Source organism: Varanus komodoensis, unplaced genomic scaffold (genome assembly GCF_004798865.1).
Source record: "Varanus komodoensis strain SLA01 unplaced genomic scaffold, ASM479886v1 scaffold45, whole genome shotgun sequence".
In the NCBI taxonomy this organism is placed as follows: Eukaryota; Metazoa; Chordata; class Lepidosauria; order Squamata; family Varanidae; genus Varanus; species Varanus komodoensis.
In genome coordinates, this window is record NW_025336011.1 from 332,678 (window position 1) to 346,024 (window position 13,347).

Sequence of the window (13,347 nt, forward strand, 5' to 3'; positions counted from 1 at the left end):
CTCCCCGCCGCCCTCCTCGCCTAGCCCGGGCTGAGATGCCGCGCACCGCGCTGCCCGAGCCGCGGCGCGGCGACGCCTAGACCCCCGCCCCGGCGCCCAGGCGCGCACCCTCCCCGCGGGGGGGGAGGGAGGGGGGCGGGCGGGCGGCGGCGCGGGGGAGGGGGCGGGGGGCGCGGATGGTGCGCCGCCGCCGCCGCCGCCGCCGCCATGCCGGTGATGAAAGGCTTGCTGGCTCCGCAGAACACCTTCCTGGACAACATCGCCAACAGGTTCGATGGGACACGTAAGTCTCGGGCGCGGCGGGAGCGGGTCTCGACCCGGGTTGGGAGGCGAGGAGGAGCGCGCGCTTGGCCCCTCGAGTTCGCGGAGGATCGCGTAAAAGTCGTGCAGGGAGAATCCTCCCGTGTCTCGCAGCCAGAGCCCCTCCCTCGCTCGCTCGCTCGCTCCCTCCCTCGTTGTGCTAAAGTTAAAACTCCACCTAGAGGGACGCGCCCTGACGCCCCGGGGATGGGCGCTCGGGTCCTGGGCTAGAGTGAGACATTAGCAACGCAGAGGAGCTGTCACGGTGCTTTACCCTTCCCTGCACCCCCACTTCTCTTTCGGTGGCGACGAGGAGGTGGTCGAAAGTCCTAAATCAGCGCCGGTGGAGGGAGGGGGAGATCCCGCCTGGGAGGGGGGAGCAGATGCGTGGTACCTGCCCCAGGACCAGAACAATAAAAGGACCCCCCCACCCTCACACCCCCACACTGCTTCTCTGCCCCCCCCCCCCCCCCCCCCCCCTCCCTTTTTTTTCCCGCCCCCCCCCCCCCGCCATCCCTGGAGTTAACAAAGAGTCAAGAGAGGAAGAGAGAGCCGCTCTTTGTGTTTCTGCAAGCAGCACCGGCAACCGATATCGGGCAGGGGATGGCGGAGAGTCCGACCCCTCTCGTTGCCCGACCTCCAGCACCCAGGGACTGAGCAACTCAAGGTCTCTGGAGCCGAGCACGCACCCCCTCTCCGCGGGTGGCGAGTCTTTTCGCGGAGCCCTCCCCCTCCTTTGAGGTCTCGATGCGCCACAGACGCTGATCTTTCCGCCATCGCGCAGTTACTTTAGGAGTCGCGGGGGAGGAGGAAGCGCTTGGAGTCATCCCGTGCGCCTCCCCAGTCGAGCCCAGTGCGAAGGGGCGAGAGGGACTGGGGTGGGCGAGCAGGCTTTCTAGGCCAGCCGTCACGGGGAGAAGCTCTGAGACCTTCGGCTTCTCTCCTACGGGGACTTCGCCAGGACCCCCCCCCCTTCAGGTCGGTAGTTTTGGACGCTGCTTTCAGTGGTCTTCATGGGGCTCTTCGGATGGAAAGGTCCATGGCCTCACTTGCTTCCAAACGTGGTGCGCACATCCTGCTGGGTCTCCCAGGGGAGGAATTCCCTTTGCACCTGCCCAAAGCCCTGCTCGGAGGGTGCCACTGTTTGGAAAGCCAATTCACAGCATGGGGGGTCAGGTGCTGGGCTGCCCCCTATACGTGTTTGTGTGCACAGGTGTGTGGGTGTACAAATATGCACACTAGTTGGATCACTGAATTCAAGAGGACTGGCTCCCTGCACTTTGAAGTGAGTGAAGTGTATGCACCTTCATCAGAAATTTTCTGCGGGAAGAGGGTGCGTGGGGAAGAAGGTGTTTGGAGGGTCCTTTCTCCCAACTGCAGACTGCCAGAAGTGCAGCTAGGCTGGGAAAAGAGGGGCACCAAGAGAATCACTCCTACATGCTGTCTCCCCCCCCCCCCCCGCCGCCCCTTAGTGCCGGAGGTGGACTGGGGGCACCCAGGCCAAACACATGGCTCATGGCCTTCTGGCAGCCTGTAAACATGTGAAACAGGAATATGAAGAGTGCCTCTTACACTCGCCAGAGGGCTTTCCCTCCCTAATAGGGAATCCTGGTAAAACACCTCAGCCTTCTGGACTTAACGATCCCCTTTGTTATCCTGGATCTCCCCTTCCTCTCTCCCCTCCCCTCTCTGCATTGTTTCCCTTTGTACAGAAAATTTAAGTTGTAAGCTCCTTGGGACAGAGTGCTATCCTTCCTTCCTTCCTTCCTTCCATTTGTTATACTTTTAAAAAATCACATAACTTGATGGTGAAACAAGGGCCTATAACTTACACATATTACTTGTTTGCAGAAACTTTAGGAACGTGTGTGCCTCTGAGATTTGGGGGTTCTTTCTCTCCCTGAATCCCTAGGAGCAAGATGAGGCAAGTGCCTTGAGTTATGAGGTTTGGGAGCTCTTAAAGGCATCAGGATATAAACCAGGCATCTTGGACTCTCCTGAGCTCTGTCAGGGACTCCTGCACACATCTGACTGAACAAGAGCTTCATAATCAGTGGTGCAGTCGGGTAATTTTAGATTCTGGACTTAATTATTTTATGGGGAACTACATTTTAGATGGAAATGTGTATTACAGTTCACCTACATCACAATGTGCCTACTGTGTTTGGGGCTTTCTTGTACATGCCACAGAATGGAGCCCTAAATCCCAACCCTAACAGAACTGCTAGGCACAATCCCTGTTGCCTTGGAGGCCATTCTCCTTAGGCAGCTTCTAATATCAGTTTTCTTTCTTTCATTCGCTTTATACCCTGCTCTACTTTATCCTCACAACAGTCCTGTGAGGTAGGTTAGGTTACTGGTCCAAAGAGACCAAGTGAGCATCGTGGCTGCAGAGATGCCATCGGAGAAGGGATTTGGTGTGGGTTTCTCAGGTCCCAATTAGTAAAATAAACAGGGAGCCAAGGTTCAATTTTGATGCCAGGAAGTACTTCCTGACAGTTAGAACCCCAAGGGTATGGAATGGGCTTCCATGGGAGGGAGCTGAGGCCCCATCAGTGAGGGTGTTCAAGGATAGGCTGGACATGCACATGGTGGGCATGTCGTGAGCGGAGCCGGGGGTCAGACTAGATGGCCCGGGAGACCCCTTCTGACTTGCTCTGTGTCTGTGTTTCTATGAACAGGAGGGAATACAAGGAGGCTGCTTTTCCACACATTGAAGTAAATGGGGTAATACATAGTCATGGCATCACCCTGGGGAAAAGTAGGCATGGCGGCTTTTTTCCCACCCGCATGTGAGCTGGTTAAACATCACACAATCTGCCTAGTTACCCTGAAGGGGTGTGGAAAGCATCCCCACCACTCATCTTGCTGCTGGGTTCAGGTGACACGGCAACCTGCAAAACATGAGAACATTACGCAAATCATGTGCTGCATCACCAGTTTACATGGGGGTGATTGTGTGAATCTGACCAGTGACTGGGTTCGCACAACATGATTTTCTCATAAGCAGGGTTCAGACAACCTCGCCAGCCACCCCTGGTTTCTAAACCAATGCAACCTATCATGTTGTGAGAACCAATAACTGGCATCTCAGGCATGTGTAGAAGGGGTGTGGTGAGCTGCAGCAGGGAGGCCTTGGGCCAAACATCCAGAATCTAATGTTACCAGACTCCTGAACTTCATGGCCAAGGGAAGGATTTAAACCACGATCTGTCCAGTTCTGGTCCAGTACTCTAACCGCTTTGTCATTCTAGCTCTTAGGAGAGGTGATCTAGGAGAACTTCCCAGAGATGCAGGACTGTGGCTAAAAGACAGTGCTGTGCAACAGGGAGTCATTGATTCAAATCTCACCTCTGCCATGAATATTTTAGGTAGCCTCCTAGGCAGGACACTGCTCTGTTTCACACACACCAGCATTTCCAATATGGGGATTTAAAAAACTAACCTCCTTTGCAGGGCTGTTGTAAGAATCAAGAGATGCCCCAGTTCATTTCAGTGAGGCTCCAATCAATGCACTTATTCCTTATGAGCGGCATCAAGGAAATTATTGCCTGCTAATGTGGCTTGGACTGGCTCTAGCAAGCCTTGTGTTAGGCTAATGATGTGAAAGCACCACTCTCTTATCCCAGGTATATGGGATGCTGTGATGTTTCAAGTGCATTCTGACTCTCCTTTATTGTTAATTCATATATTATCTTTTTTTCTGATCTCCGGCATAGTCTCTGGTGCTGAGGTCTTGGTTCAAAATAAACCCAGCCTGATCACTCTCTCTTTCTCTCAATCTCTCCCCCCCCCCCCCCCACCACCACTCTTTTAGCCACCTGCTTTGTCCTGCTGGGAAAAGGATTCATGGGTGGGGAAAGAAGGTGTAGCAATCATGTTTTTAAAAAACACACACAACTAAAATGCCATATTGTGGCTCAAGGATTTTCTCTTAAGAGGATTCCAAGGTAGGGGGTGAGGATTTAAATGCTTCCAGAAAGATCAATGAAAACTCATTTGGCATTTTCTTTTGGGGGATGTCTGGGAAGAGCTTTCATAATGAAACATGTTACTCTTCCCTTCCATTCAACTCTCTGTAACTGCCAGAGCTCTCCTCTGGAGCAAGGGAGAAGTTCCTGCTGAATTTTGAAGGAAGGGGGTGCTGTCACTCACGTACATCTGAATTAAACAGAACAGGCACTTTGTCTGGATTTAAGGGTGTCTTGTATTTACAGGGTAGGACTGTATTCGTAGGTTCCTTGATTATCTAGAGAGATTTTTGCCCTCACCCATGCCACCAAAGGAGTCTGGGTTCTTCTCAGTTAGGTCCGTATCCAGTGTTATTTCTATTTTGGGTAGACCCATTGCCATGTATGGAACAGAAATTAGACAAACTCATAGGGTAGTAAAAGGTCTCAATTCAGAACCGTGGACAGCTCCCAAACTCATTGTACGGGTCTTCCTTGTGCCTTGGTTGGGACTTCTTGCGTCCTTCACACAAGAAAGGTGCTCCATCCCAAATCCTTGGCACAGTCCAATACTCTCTTCAGACTCTAGGTGTTTATTCCAGCCTGCTGTTTAGGCAGGGGAAGTTCCAAGGGGAAGTTCCAAGGGGAAGTTTCAATAAAAGAGTTTCAATGTCCCACCTGCTTTAGAAACCACATCTTCTTTGTCATGGAGGTTTTTAGCTTGATGGATACTGACTGGCAATAGGACTTTGCACATGCACAGGAGTATCCATCATACACCCCATCCATTTGGGTAAAGGCTTGAAAATAAATTCCAAAGTGGGTGGGACTGATGGATCAAATAAGAGACTGGTGCTCACACAAATTGATGTCAAAAGGCAGCACTCTCAGACCTTGGCAAGGACTTCTAGGACAACAGAATGAGGTAGACATAGAGTCAGTTTTGGAAGCAAGCATGGCTTAGCAGCCAGGTCCCTTCCAGAAGGGGACTAATGTATAGTGAATTCTAACAAGGGCAGCTCCTTGTGCAGGCAGTGCTATCCAGTGGTTACAGCAAAAGGGGAGGAAAGTCAGGACTCTGAAGCCCCTATTCTGACTCTAACTGGGAAACCCTTTCATGGATCCTGCTTGACTGCAGCATGTTACAGGAGGCGCTTAACCAGGAGATTAACATGAAATCTACAGAGCCATGATTCCCCATTGCTTGTAAAGCTCATTCATCCCTTGGCTCAATTGCTTTGGATTTTCAATTCACATCCTTCATTGCCTCCCACATGAATGGCTGCTGTTGGGATTATCTGCATCACAGTAACCTTATGTCCTCATGGCCAATCCTGTTCTGGAGGCTGGCTGACTTGAATCTCTGAGCCTGATTCCTGTCCATCTTAGGTAGTTCCGTAGTTGGTAGCAGCCACAACGATGTGAGTCTTAAAGACTGTGTTGTGCAAAGTGGGTAACTTTAAGTCCTTGTGCCATCTAGGTAGGTATAAATTGTGCAAACTTACACATTCCATGGAACTTTTCATCACTCGGTGGAATCGTAGGAGAATGGAAATAGGAAAAGTGAGACTATTTCTGTGTTACAAATATGGAGAGTTCGCAGAGTTGAACTTTTGTGTTACTGTGATGGGACAAATGTGACCAAAGGTCTACCTTTTACAATACAAGAAGTCAAGCAATCTGGCTTACATAGAAACAGAAACAGAGCAAGACAGAAGGGGTCTCCTGGGCCATCTAGTCTGACCCCTGGCTTCTGCTGGCTCTGCTCATGACTTGTCTACTATGTGCTTTACAAGCAATGGGGAATCTATTCAAGGGTGTTCAAGGATAATCTAGCCTATCCTTGAACACCCTCACTGATGGGGCTTCAACCACCTCCCGGGGAAGCCCATTCGACACCCTCGGGGTCCTAACTGTCAGGAAGTGCTTCCTGGCATCCAAATTGAACCTTGGCTCCCTGAGCTTTGCTCCGTTGGAGCACATCCTGCCCTGCTCTGCAGGGGAGAACAGGTCTCTACCCACCTCTGTGTGACACTCCCTCATATACCTGTATGTCGCCAACAGATCCCCTCGGAGTCTCCTCTTCTCCAGGCTGAAAAGACCCAGTTCCCTCAGTCTGGCCTCATACGGCATCCCCTGCAAACCGGCCACCAACCTTGTGGCCCTACGCTGCACTGACTCCAACCTGACTATATCCTTTCTGTAATGAGGGGCCCAAAACTGAACACAATACTCCAGTTGCGGGCGCACTAGAGTAATGTAGAGTGGTAGTAATACCTCTCTTGATCTAGAAGCCACACTTCTGGCTATGCAACCAAGGGTGGCATTCAACCTCTTGACCACCGCATCACACTGCTGACTCATGTTTAGCCTGCAGTCAACCAGCACCCCGAGGTCCCTTTCACAAGTGCTGCTCTCCAGCCACTTGTCTCCTAACCTGTACTTATGACAGGTTATGTTTCCAGAGGTGAGGCTAAACACATCTGGCCCATGCCCTGGAGACCATGAAAGAACTCTGGGGAGCAGCTTGCAGTCATTGTGCATAATACTTCAAATAGATAAGCTAATGGTCTAATTTGGAATAGACTCGTAGTTGGAGGACATCTTGTGGGCTGTCTAGTCCAAACCTCTTCTCAATGCAGGAAGCCAGAGTTAGATAATTGTCCACCTTCTGCTTGAAGACCCCTGTCTCTCAAGGCAGAGCCCAGCACCCCTCAAGGTAATTGCTTCCATTGCCAAACTACTCTCATCAAGAACTCTCTCCTAATGTTTTCCCCAAATATGCCCTCCTGCAACTTAAGCCCAATTGATCTAGTCTTGCCCTCTGGGGCAACAGGGAACAAGTCTTTGCCCTCTTCTGTGTGGAAGCCCTCTTGATATTTAAAGAATGGTGCTATCCCCTTCCTTGCCTTGAACATACCCAGTTCCATCCTAGAAGCCTCACAGGACTTCTTTCCATACCTGATTAGCCTCACTGATCTCCTCTGAGCCAGTGTCAGTTTGTCTACAGTTTGCCTTCAACTTCGACTATTGTGTCCATTTCTAAGTTCAATCCCTAGAAATGGACGCAATCGTGCAGCTGAGGCCTGACTAGTGCAAAATGGAACGATTCCTTCCTGTCACCTGGAAATCATAGTTCTAGTAATATAGCCCAAAATCACATTTGCCTTTTTTGCAGTGGCATCACACTTATCCCTCTTGAACAGCTAGTGATCCAGGGCAACCCCATGATCACCTGCACTACATGTGAAATATATTTATACCAGTGCATTTCCATCCGATTGTCACTTTTGGTATCACGTGGTTGCTTCCCCACGAATTTCCAACTGTTTCACTGAGCCTTCCCCAGCTATGAAACCCGCCCATCTTTGTGCCCCCTTTGTCCCTCTTCTCAACACTCTGCCTATTCTGCTGCTTAGCCGCACCCCAAGCAGCTGTGAGCTGTGAGCAACTTACCGCACTCCTCCTCTTCAGTGCTCCCAACGGAATCAAAATCCACACGTGGGGGAAGCCTGAGCCTTGACTGCTGTCGGTCCTGTGGCTTAAGGAGGAGTGGACAGACTTCAGGCCTACTCTGGGGTTTGATTAGAATTCCAAGATTCACCAGCCAGAGCAAAGCACAGAAGAGGTACAGCTAGATTTAATTCAGCAGCTAGAAATCGGTGTCTGGTTGTTGCTTGAGTGGCAAAATTGAGTGGAGCTCACCATCCTTCCACCCCGAAATCCTATCCTGAGTTTCCCCCATCTCAGCCATATAATTTAGTTGGGTGGAGGGGGTCATTTTGGTTTTGCTATTGTGTAACAAGCAGGGGTAAGAACAGTTTGCCACTCTACTGTAAATCACCAAGGGATCTACTGGTAGATTCTGATCCATCTGCTCCCCAGCCTTCTGTTAAGCAATTTGAGCCTTTGCCGCAGGGATCCCACAAGCTCCTAGCATAAAAAAAGTGTATTTTACTATGTGGAGGTGCCTGGTTGTAAGGGGTGAGAACGCTAGTATCTCCTGCCCCAGCTGAGACTGAATTTGGCTGCTTCTTCCCTGTTTGCCCTTCCCAGTGCCTTATTACTGCTGAGGATGCAGCTTGAATAAAGATGTGGGATTTGAACAGATCTGCTCTGATAAAGCAACTTTTGGACCGCTCCCAAATCACGCTTTGAGACCACTGGGAGGCTCCTCGGATGAGCTGCTGTTTGCTGATACTCAGTCTGAAAGTTGGTGTGTGTTCTCCCAGGGAGTGCAGCTTACAGGCGGTCGTTCTAGCGTGGGGGGGGGGGGGCGGAAAGAGTGTGTGCACTGCTCAGGACCATGGAGAGTGCACATTTTAATACACTGCCATCTAAGCAGCCCCCTAATCCTGCATCCTAGAAGCCAAAAACTGGACTTAGCTACAGATGTAAACTATTTTTTGACATACACACGCTCATTCACTCGCCTCTCCCAAGTTAATCCAAGCCGTGACCTGAGGTGACCGAGAGTTAAACTCCAATTGGGGTGGGGGGACAGGGGTGGGGAACATGTGTTGCACTCCTGGTGCTGGTAGACGCAACTCCCATCACCTCTAGCCACTGCAGCCAATCGTGAGGCATGATGGGAGTTGTAGTCCAGAAGTATGGGGCTAGCTGCATGTTCACTCTCTGTGGGGTACTGTGATGGGAAAGCGCTCCAGTCAAAGCTGGAGGAAAGACCAAAAACTGGAATCATGCTCAGTGGGGCACAGAGGCTGCCCGCTTCAAATCCAGGTCTGCTCCCTGATGAAGGGAATGCTGCGGCTCCAGTCATACCCTTCCAACCCATCCTTCCTTGCAGATGGCCAGCAAGGAGGAAAGTGTCCTTTGTACATGCACTGAGGCCTAATTATGATGTCACAACCCCCAAGGGAGGGTGCCAATGCAGAGCAAGATGTAGAGCTGAGTCCTAGCTCAAAATAAGCACTGGGAAGATGGTAACAGGACTAGTTACTTCCATCAGAGCTATCAGAACATGGTGAAGTATGTCACAGGTGTCAGTACTTGCTGATTGACTGCCTTGCTCTAAACTGGATCAAGACATTTTAATGTCTCATGCAGGAAATCAAAATTCCCCTCCTCCCACTTGGGGGGGGGGACAATCAACTGCATGGGGGGTACAATTGCATGGAGGGTGAAATTTTTTTTTGCTCAAGCTTCCCTGCCTTTCCTATTTGTTTCAGTGCTAGTTGTGATTGACATGGAATGTATATATGTTTGCATTGGTCCGGAAGGAATGGACAAGCAATCCCACCTGTGTGTTGGGGCTGTGACCCACAATTACCGCATCCAGTTAACGATCCTTGACTCTTTTCGTGGACATGGACCTGGGTCCCATTTAGGGCAAAGCTTTGACCTTGCTAGGAGGAAATCCTAGCCCAAATGTCTTCTTTGGCACCTTCTGCACTGAAGGCCATCTGTCCATCTTGGCATTCTGCCTGCCCGCAAGGTGGCAACATCCTGATCAACACTGTGGAAAACATCTAATCAAAACAGGGACTGGGAGCCAGAAGCGGGAAGGTTGCAGTGTGTATATCTTGTGGTAGAAACCTATTTTGCGTGGAGAGGCGAAGTCATGCAGCTAAGGAGCAAAAATAAATTGTGCCAAGTGGGGGCTGACAAGTCTTCCTTTTTCTAGGGCATCCCACGAGATTCTGGTCTCTGGCAGTCTCAGAGATTTGCTACAGTTTTGGTTACAGTGCAGAATCCAAGGGTGGAGTGGGGCTAGACAGATGCGTCACCCGATTTTATATCTTGATGGCCACAGTGCTGCCATTAGAGCAGAACTTGGCAGCAGATGCCCAGGGCCCTGCTTAGCAGGATAAGCAGGAAGGGCTTCCAATACCCCTGCATGGGTTTATTACAGTTTGAAGTAATGCATTATTTCCATCAGAAGAGGTGCCCCTCCTGTAAGGACATGATGACCAGAGTATAAAATTATCTAATTGCAGTAGGACATGGTCCTCTGTCTCATCCTCAGCTAGCGCACTGGAGTCAGCTGCTGTTCCCCATCACCACCACCAGTTGACCCACCTTCTGCTCAGTCTCATTCTCTTGCTCACCCTTTTTCTTCTCCAGCCATCCTGCTTTTCTCCCGTCCACAGGGCTAAAATCCATGCTTCCCTAATCACACCCTACAAGATTGTTTCATCTCCTTAAAAAGCAGGTTTCTAGTTCCGAAGACTGCAGGAGATGCAAATCAAAACAAGTAGGCAATGCCCAGCGTGATCTCAGAAAACAGTGGAGCAAAGCTTCCATTTCTTATTTGGGTGGTGGGGACTCTTGAGTTCTTTGTATTTTGCTCCAGAAACAGGATCTGATATTTAAAATAGATGTTCACCTACCTGACCAAGCCTTGCATATGTTCTGAGCATCAGCATCTTCTTTTTTGGCCTTAATGCTCTGCTTTTGCTTTAAGCAATCCACTATATCCGAGAAGTGGGCATGGGGTAGGAGGAGAGAGAAAAAAGCAAGATACACTGCCTGTGCCTGGTGGACACACACTAACACCAGTTCACTCATTATCACAATTTCTCTTCGAGGCTTCTGACAGGGATCAAGTCAGCTTAGCGCACATCTCTCCTATAGTCATCACCAGAGGGGACAGGTGTGTGTCGGGTTCCTACAATTGCTGAGTCTCTGGGAAGCAAACTACACAGTCAGCCCAATGATCCACAGTCATTTGCATCAATGAGGAGGCTGTAGGCCCTGTGGGCATGGAGTGGGCATCTCCAACAGGGAGGAGGCGTCATGAAGGAGAATTGGACCCCAGTGATGGCCGCCATCCCACACCTTTCAGCTGAAATTGCTTTTTCCCCCCCAGGAGAACTTCCCACACTGAAACTCCAAAGCTCCAGAGTGAAGGCTGCTGAAATAAACCATAGGTTTTTCTCAATTGTCCACTCCATTTCAAATTTTAGATTGTAAGCTCCTTGGCACAGGGAGCTCTTGTGCTTTTCATAAAACACGCTGATGACACTATAGCAGTCAATCTGTAATTACTCCAACTTGGTTATTATGTTTTGCCCTTTTTATAGTCGTTTATATTCTGCATCTTTGGGCCTAAAACGACTCCCAGAGCAGCTATCAAAACATATGAAACATCCTATTGTATTAAAACGCTAGACAAGAAAACTGATTCAACAGCAATATACTAGATAAGACTATGAAATGGTGCAACCAGCAAAAATGCAGAAAATAAAGAAACACTAAGATGGCACAGTTTATATATACTGATCAAAACACTCCTGTCAGCAGTCTTCCCATTGCATTCTGCACCAGCAGAAGCTCCCAGACAATTTTTGAGGGCATCCCTATGCAGAACATATTAGAGCAATCTAATGTTTAAGTAATTAGGGCAAGCACAACTGTGGCAAGATCAGCTACCTTTCCAATAGGCAGCCATTCCTATGCTGGACAAAGCTGGGCAAATGTTTTCCTGGAGAGAGCCAGCATCTGCTCATCTGGGAGAAGAGAGGGGTGCGGCAGCTGAGCCGTTGGCCCTACAAAGAGTCCACTGCTGCCAGTGCTTGCTCTGGATGTCCCATGCCAGGTGGCTGGGTCTGTGAGCCATCATTCAAATTTCCTGCCCCAGCTCAGAACTGTGTGTTCCAGGAGCATTCTGGGAAATGAAAGTGGCTGCTCAGGAACAGCCAATGCAGCTGCCGCCGCCGCCATTGGGGCCCATCAGCGCAGGAGCGACTCACCAGAGGCCTTCAAAACCCTGAACATGGCCCTGATCGGGGCACTCACCACCCTAGAATGGCCAAGTGCACTTGGAACCCCAAACTCCAAGACAGGCTGAACATTATCCAGAGCAGTCTTCCTTCCTACTGTCAGTACTTCCATTCCACTTGAATTAAGCTTTTGTTTGTTAGGCCAAATATGCTCCTTTGTGGACTTCAGATCCCGCTCCTGCCAGCTCCACACCTTTCCTCTGGACCCAGATGGTAGAGAGCTTGGGCCGGGTGCTGTTGAAATACAGGTGACAGAAACCCCGTTCTTGACTCCAGGTGCCCCCTCTTAACAGCTTGATGTGAGGGTCACAAGTGCCCAACGGGCCTGGCTTTAATTCTGAGGGGACCTCCAGCCAAGGCCTTCTTGTGGGTTCTCCTCAATCTCACAGGAGAGCAGCAGCCAAGGGAAGGGGTGGCAGGGTCCTGATCAGCACAAGGTGGCTGCCTTTAAATTTCCCACAATGCCTTTGGCACAGTGCCATTCCAGGTCATGTTGGGAAGTCAGAATAGCAGCTGCCCATTGCTGCTGAATAGATAGCCGTTATTAATGGGCTGGGTTGGATCAGCAGCTGCCCCAGGATGCTGGAGCTGGGCTCAATATCACTGAACAGCAGAACGAGAAAATGCCCAGCGTAAACAGAAGAGTTTGAGCCAGGCTTCAAGGCTGTCTCCAGAGACAGACACACACAAGAGCCTCTGGAGACAAAGAGTTCCACTAGGTAGGTGACATAACAAAAACAGCCCTGAATACTAACCCTGTAATGAGGAAGTGCAAAGCAGCAGTGTTTTCCTTTGTTCTTGATCTCAGCAGGCAAAGGGCCTCCCATGGAAAGAGGGCTGTCATGAAATGGTGCCTCGGTTGGTGTCATTTACTGAGTATTGAGAGAAGGCTAAGTGGTGAGACCAGATTGCCACAAGGAGCTTTGGTCATTTCAGACCAAATGCTTCCAAAATGTTAGGACCTACAGGGCACTGCTGTTATTTAGAGATAATATAACGAATCAAGAACACTGCATTTTTTTAAAGAAAGAAGTGCTGCATAGGAATCTTCCCTGCTATTTGAACTTGGAGGGGGTGGTGGAATAAAGCTCTACTGTTCATAGACTCATAGAATAGTAGAGATGGAAGGGGCCGTGAAGGCCATCAGGTCCAACCCCCTGCGGTTGCAGGACACCAATTTACACCATCCCATTCAGGTGCTGTCCAATTTCATTTTGAATTCAGTTTTAAGTTTGTGGGGGCAAGTTGCATTGACTCATTGCTGAAGCATAGGCACTTGATATATGCTCAGAGGAACTTTTCTTCATTAGGTAGTATGACTTCATTTTTGGATGAAGGCAGGCAGTGGCTCTTAT

General features: G+C 49.9%; 1 protein-coding gene across 1 annotated transcript in view; it reads left to right on the forward strand.

Annotated features, from left to right (window-relative positions):
- Window positions 1-207: 207 nt before the first annotated feature.
- The window catches only part of KCNH4 (potassium voltage-gated channel subfamily H member 4), a 55,890-nt gene continuing 42,750 nt past the window's right edge, over window positions 208-13,347 (forward strand). Inside the window, exon 1 of the mRNA XM_044444614.1 lies at window positions 208-283. Coding sequence (XP_044300549.1) covers window positions 208-283 — 76 coding nt within the window. The remainder of the gene's footprint in view (window positions 284-13,347) is intronic.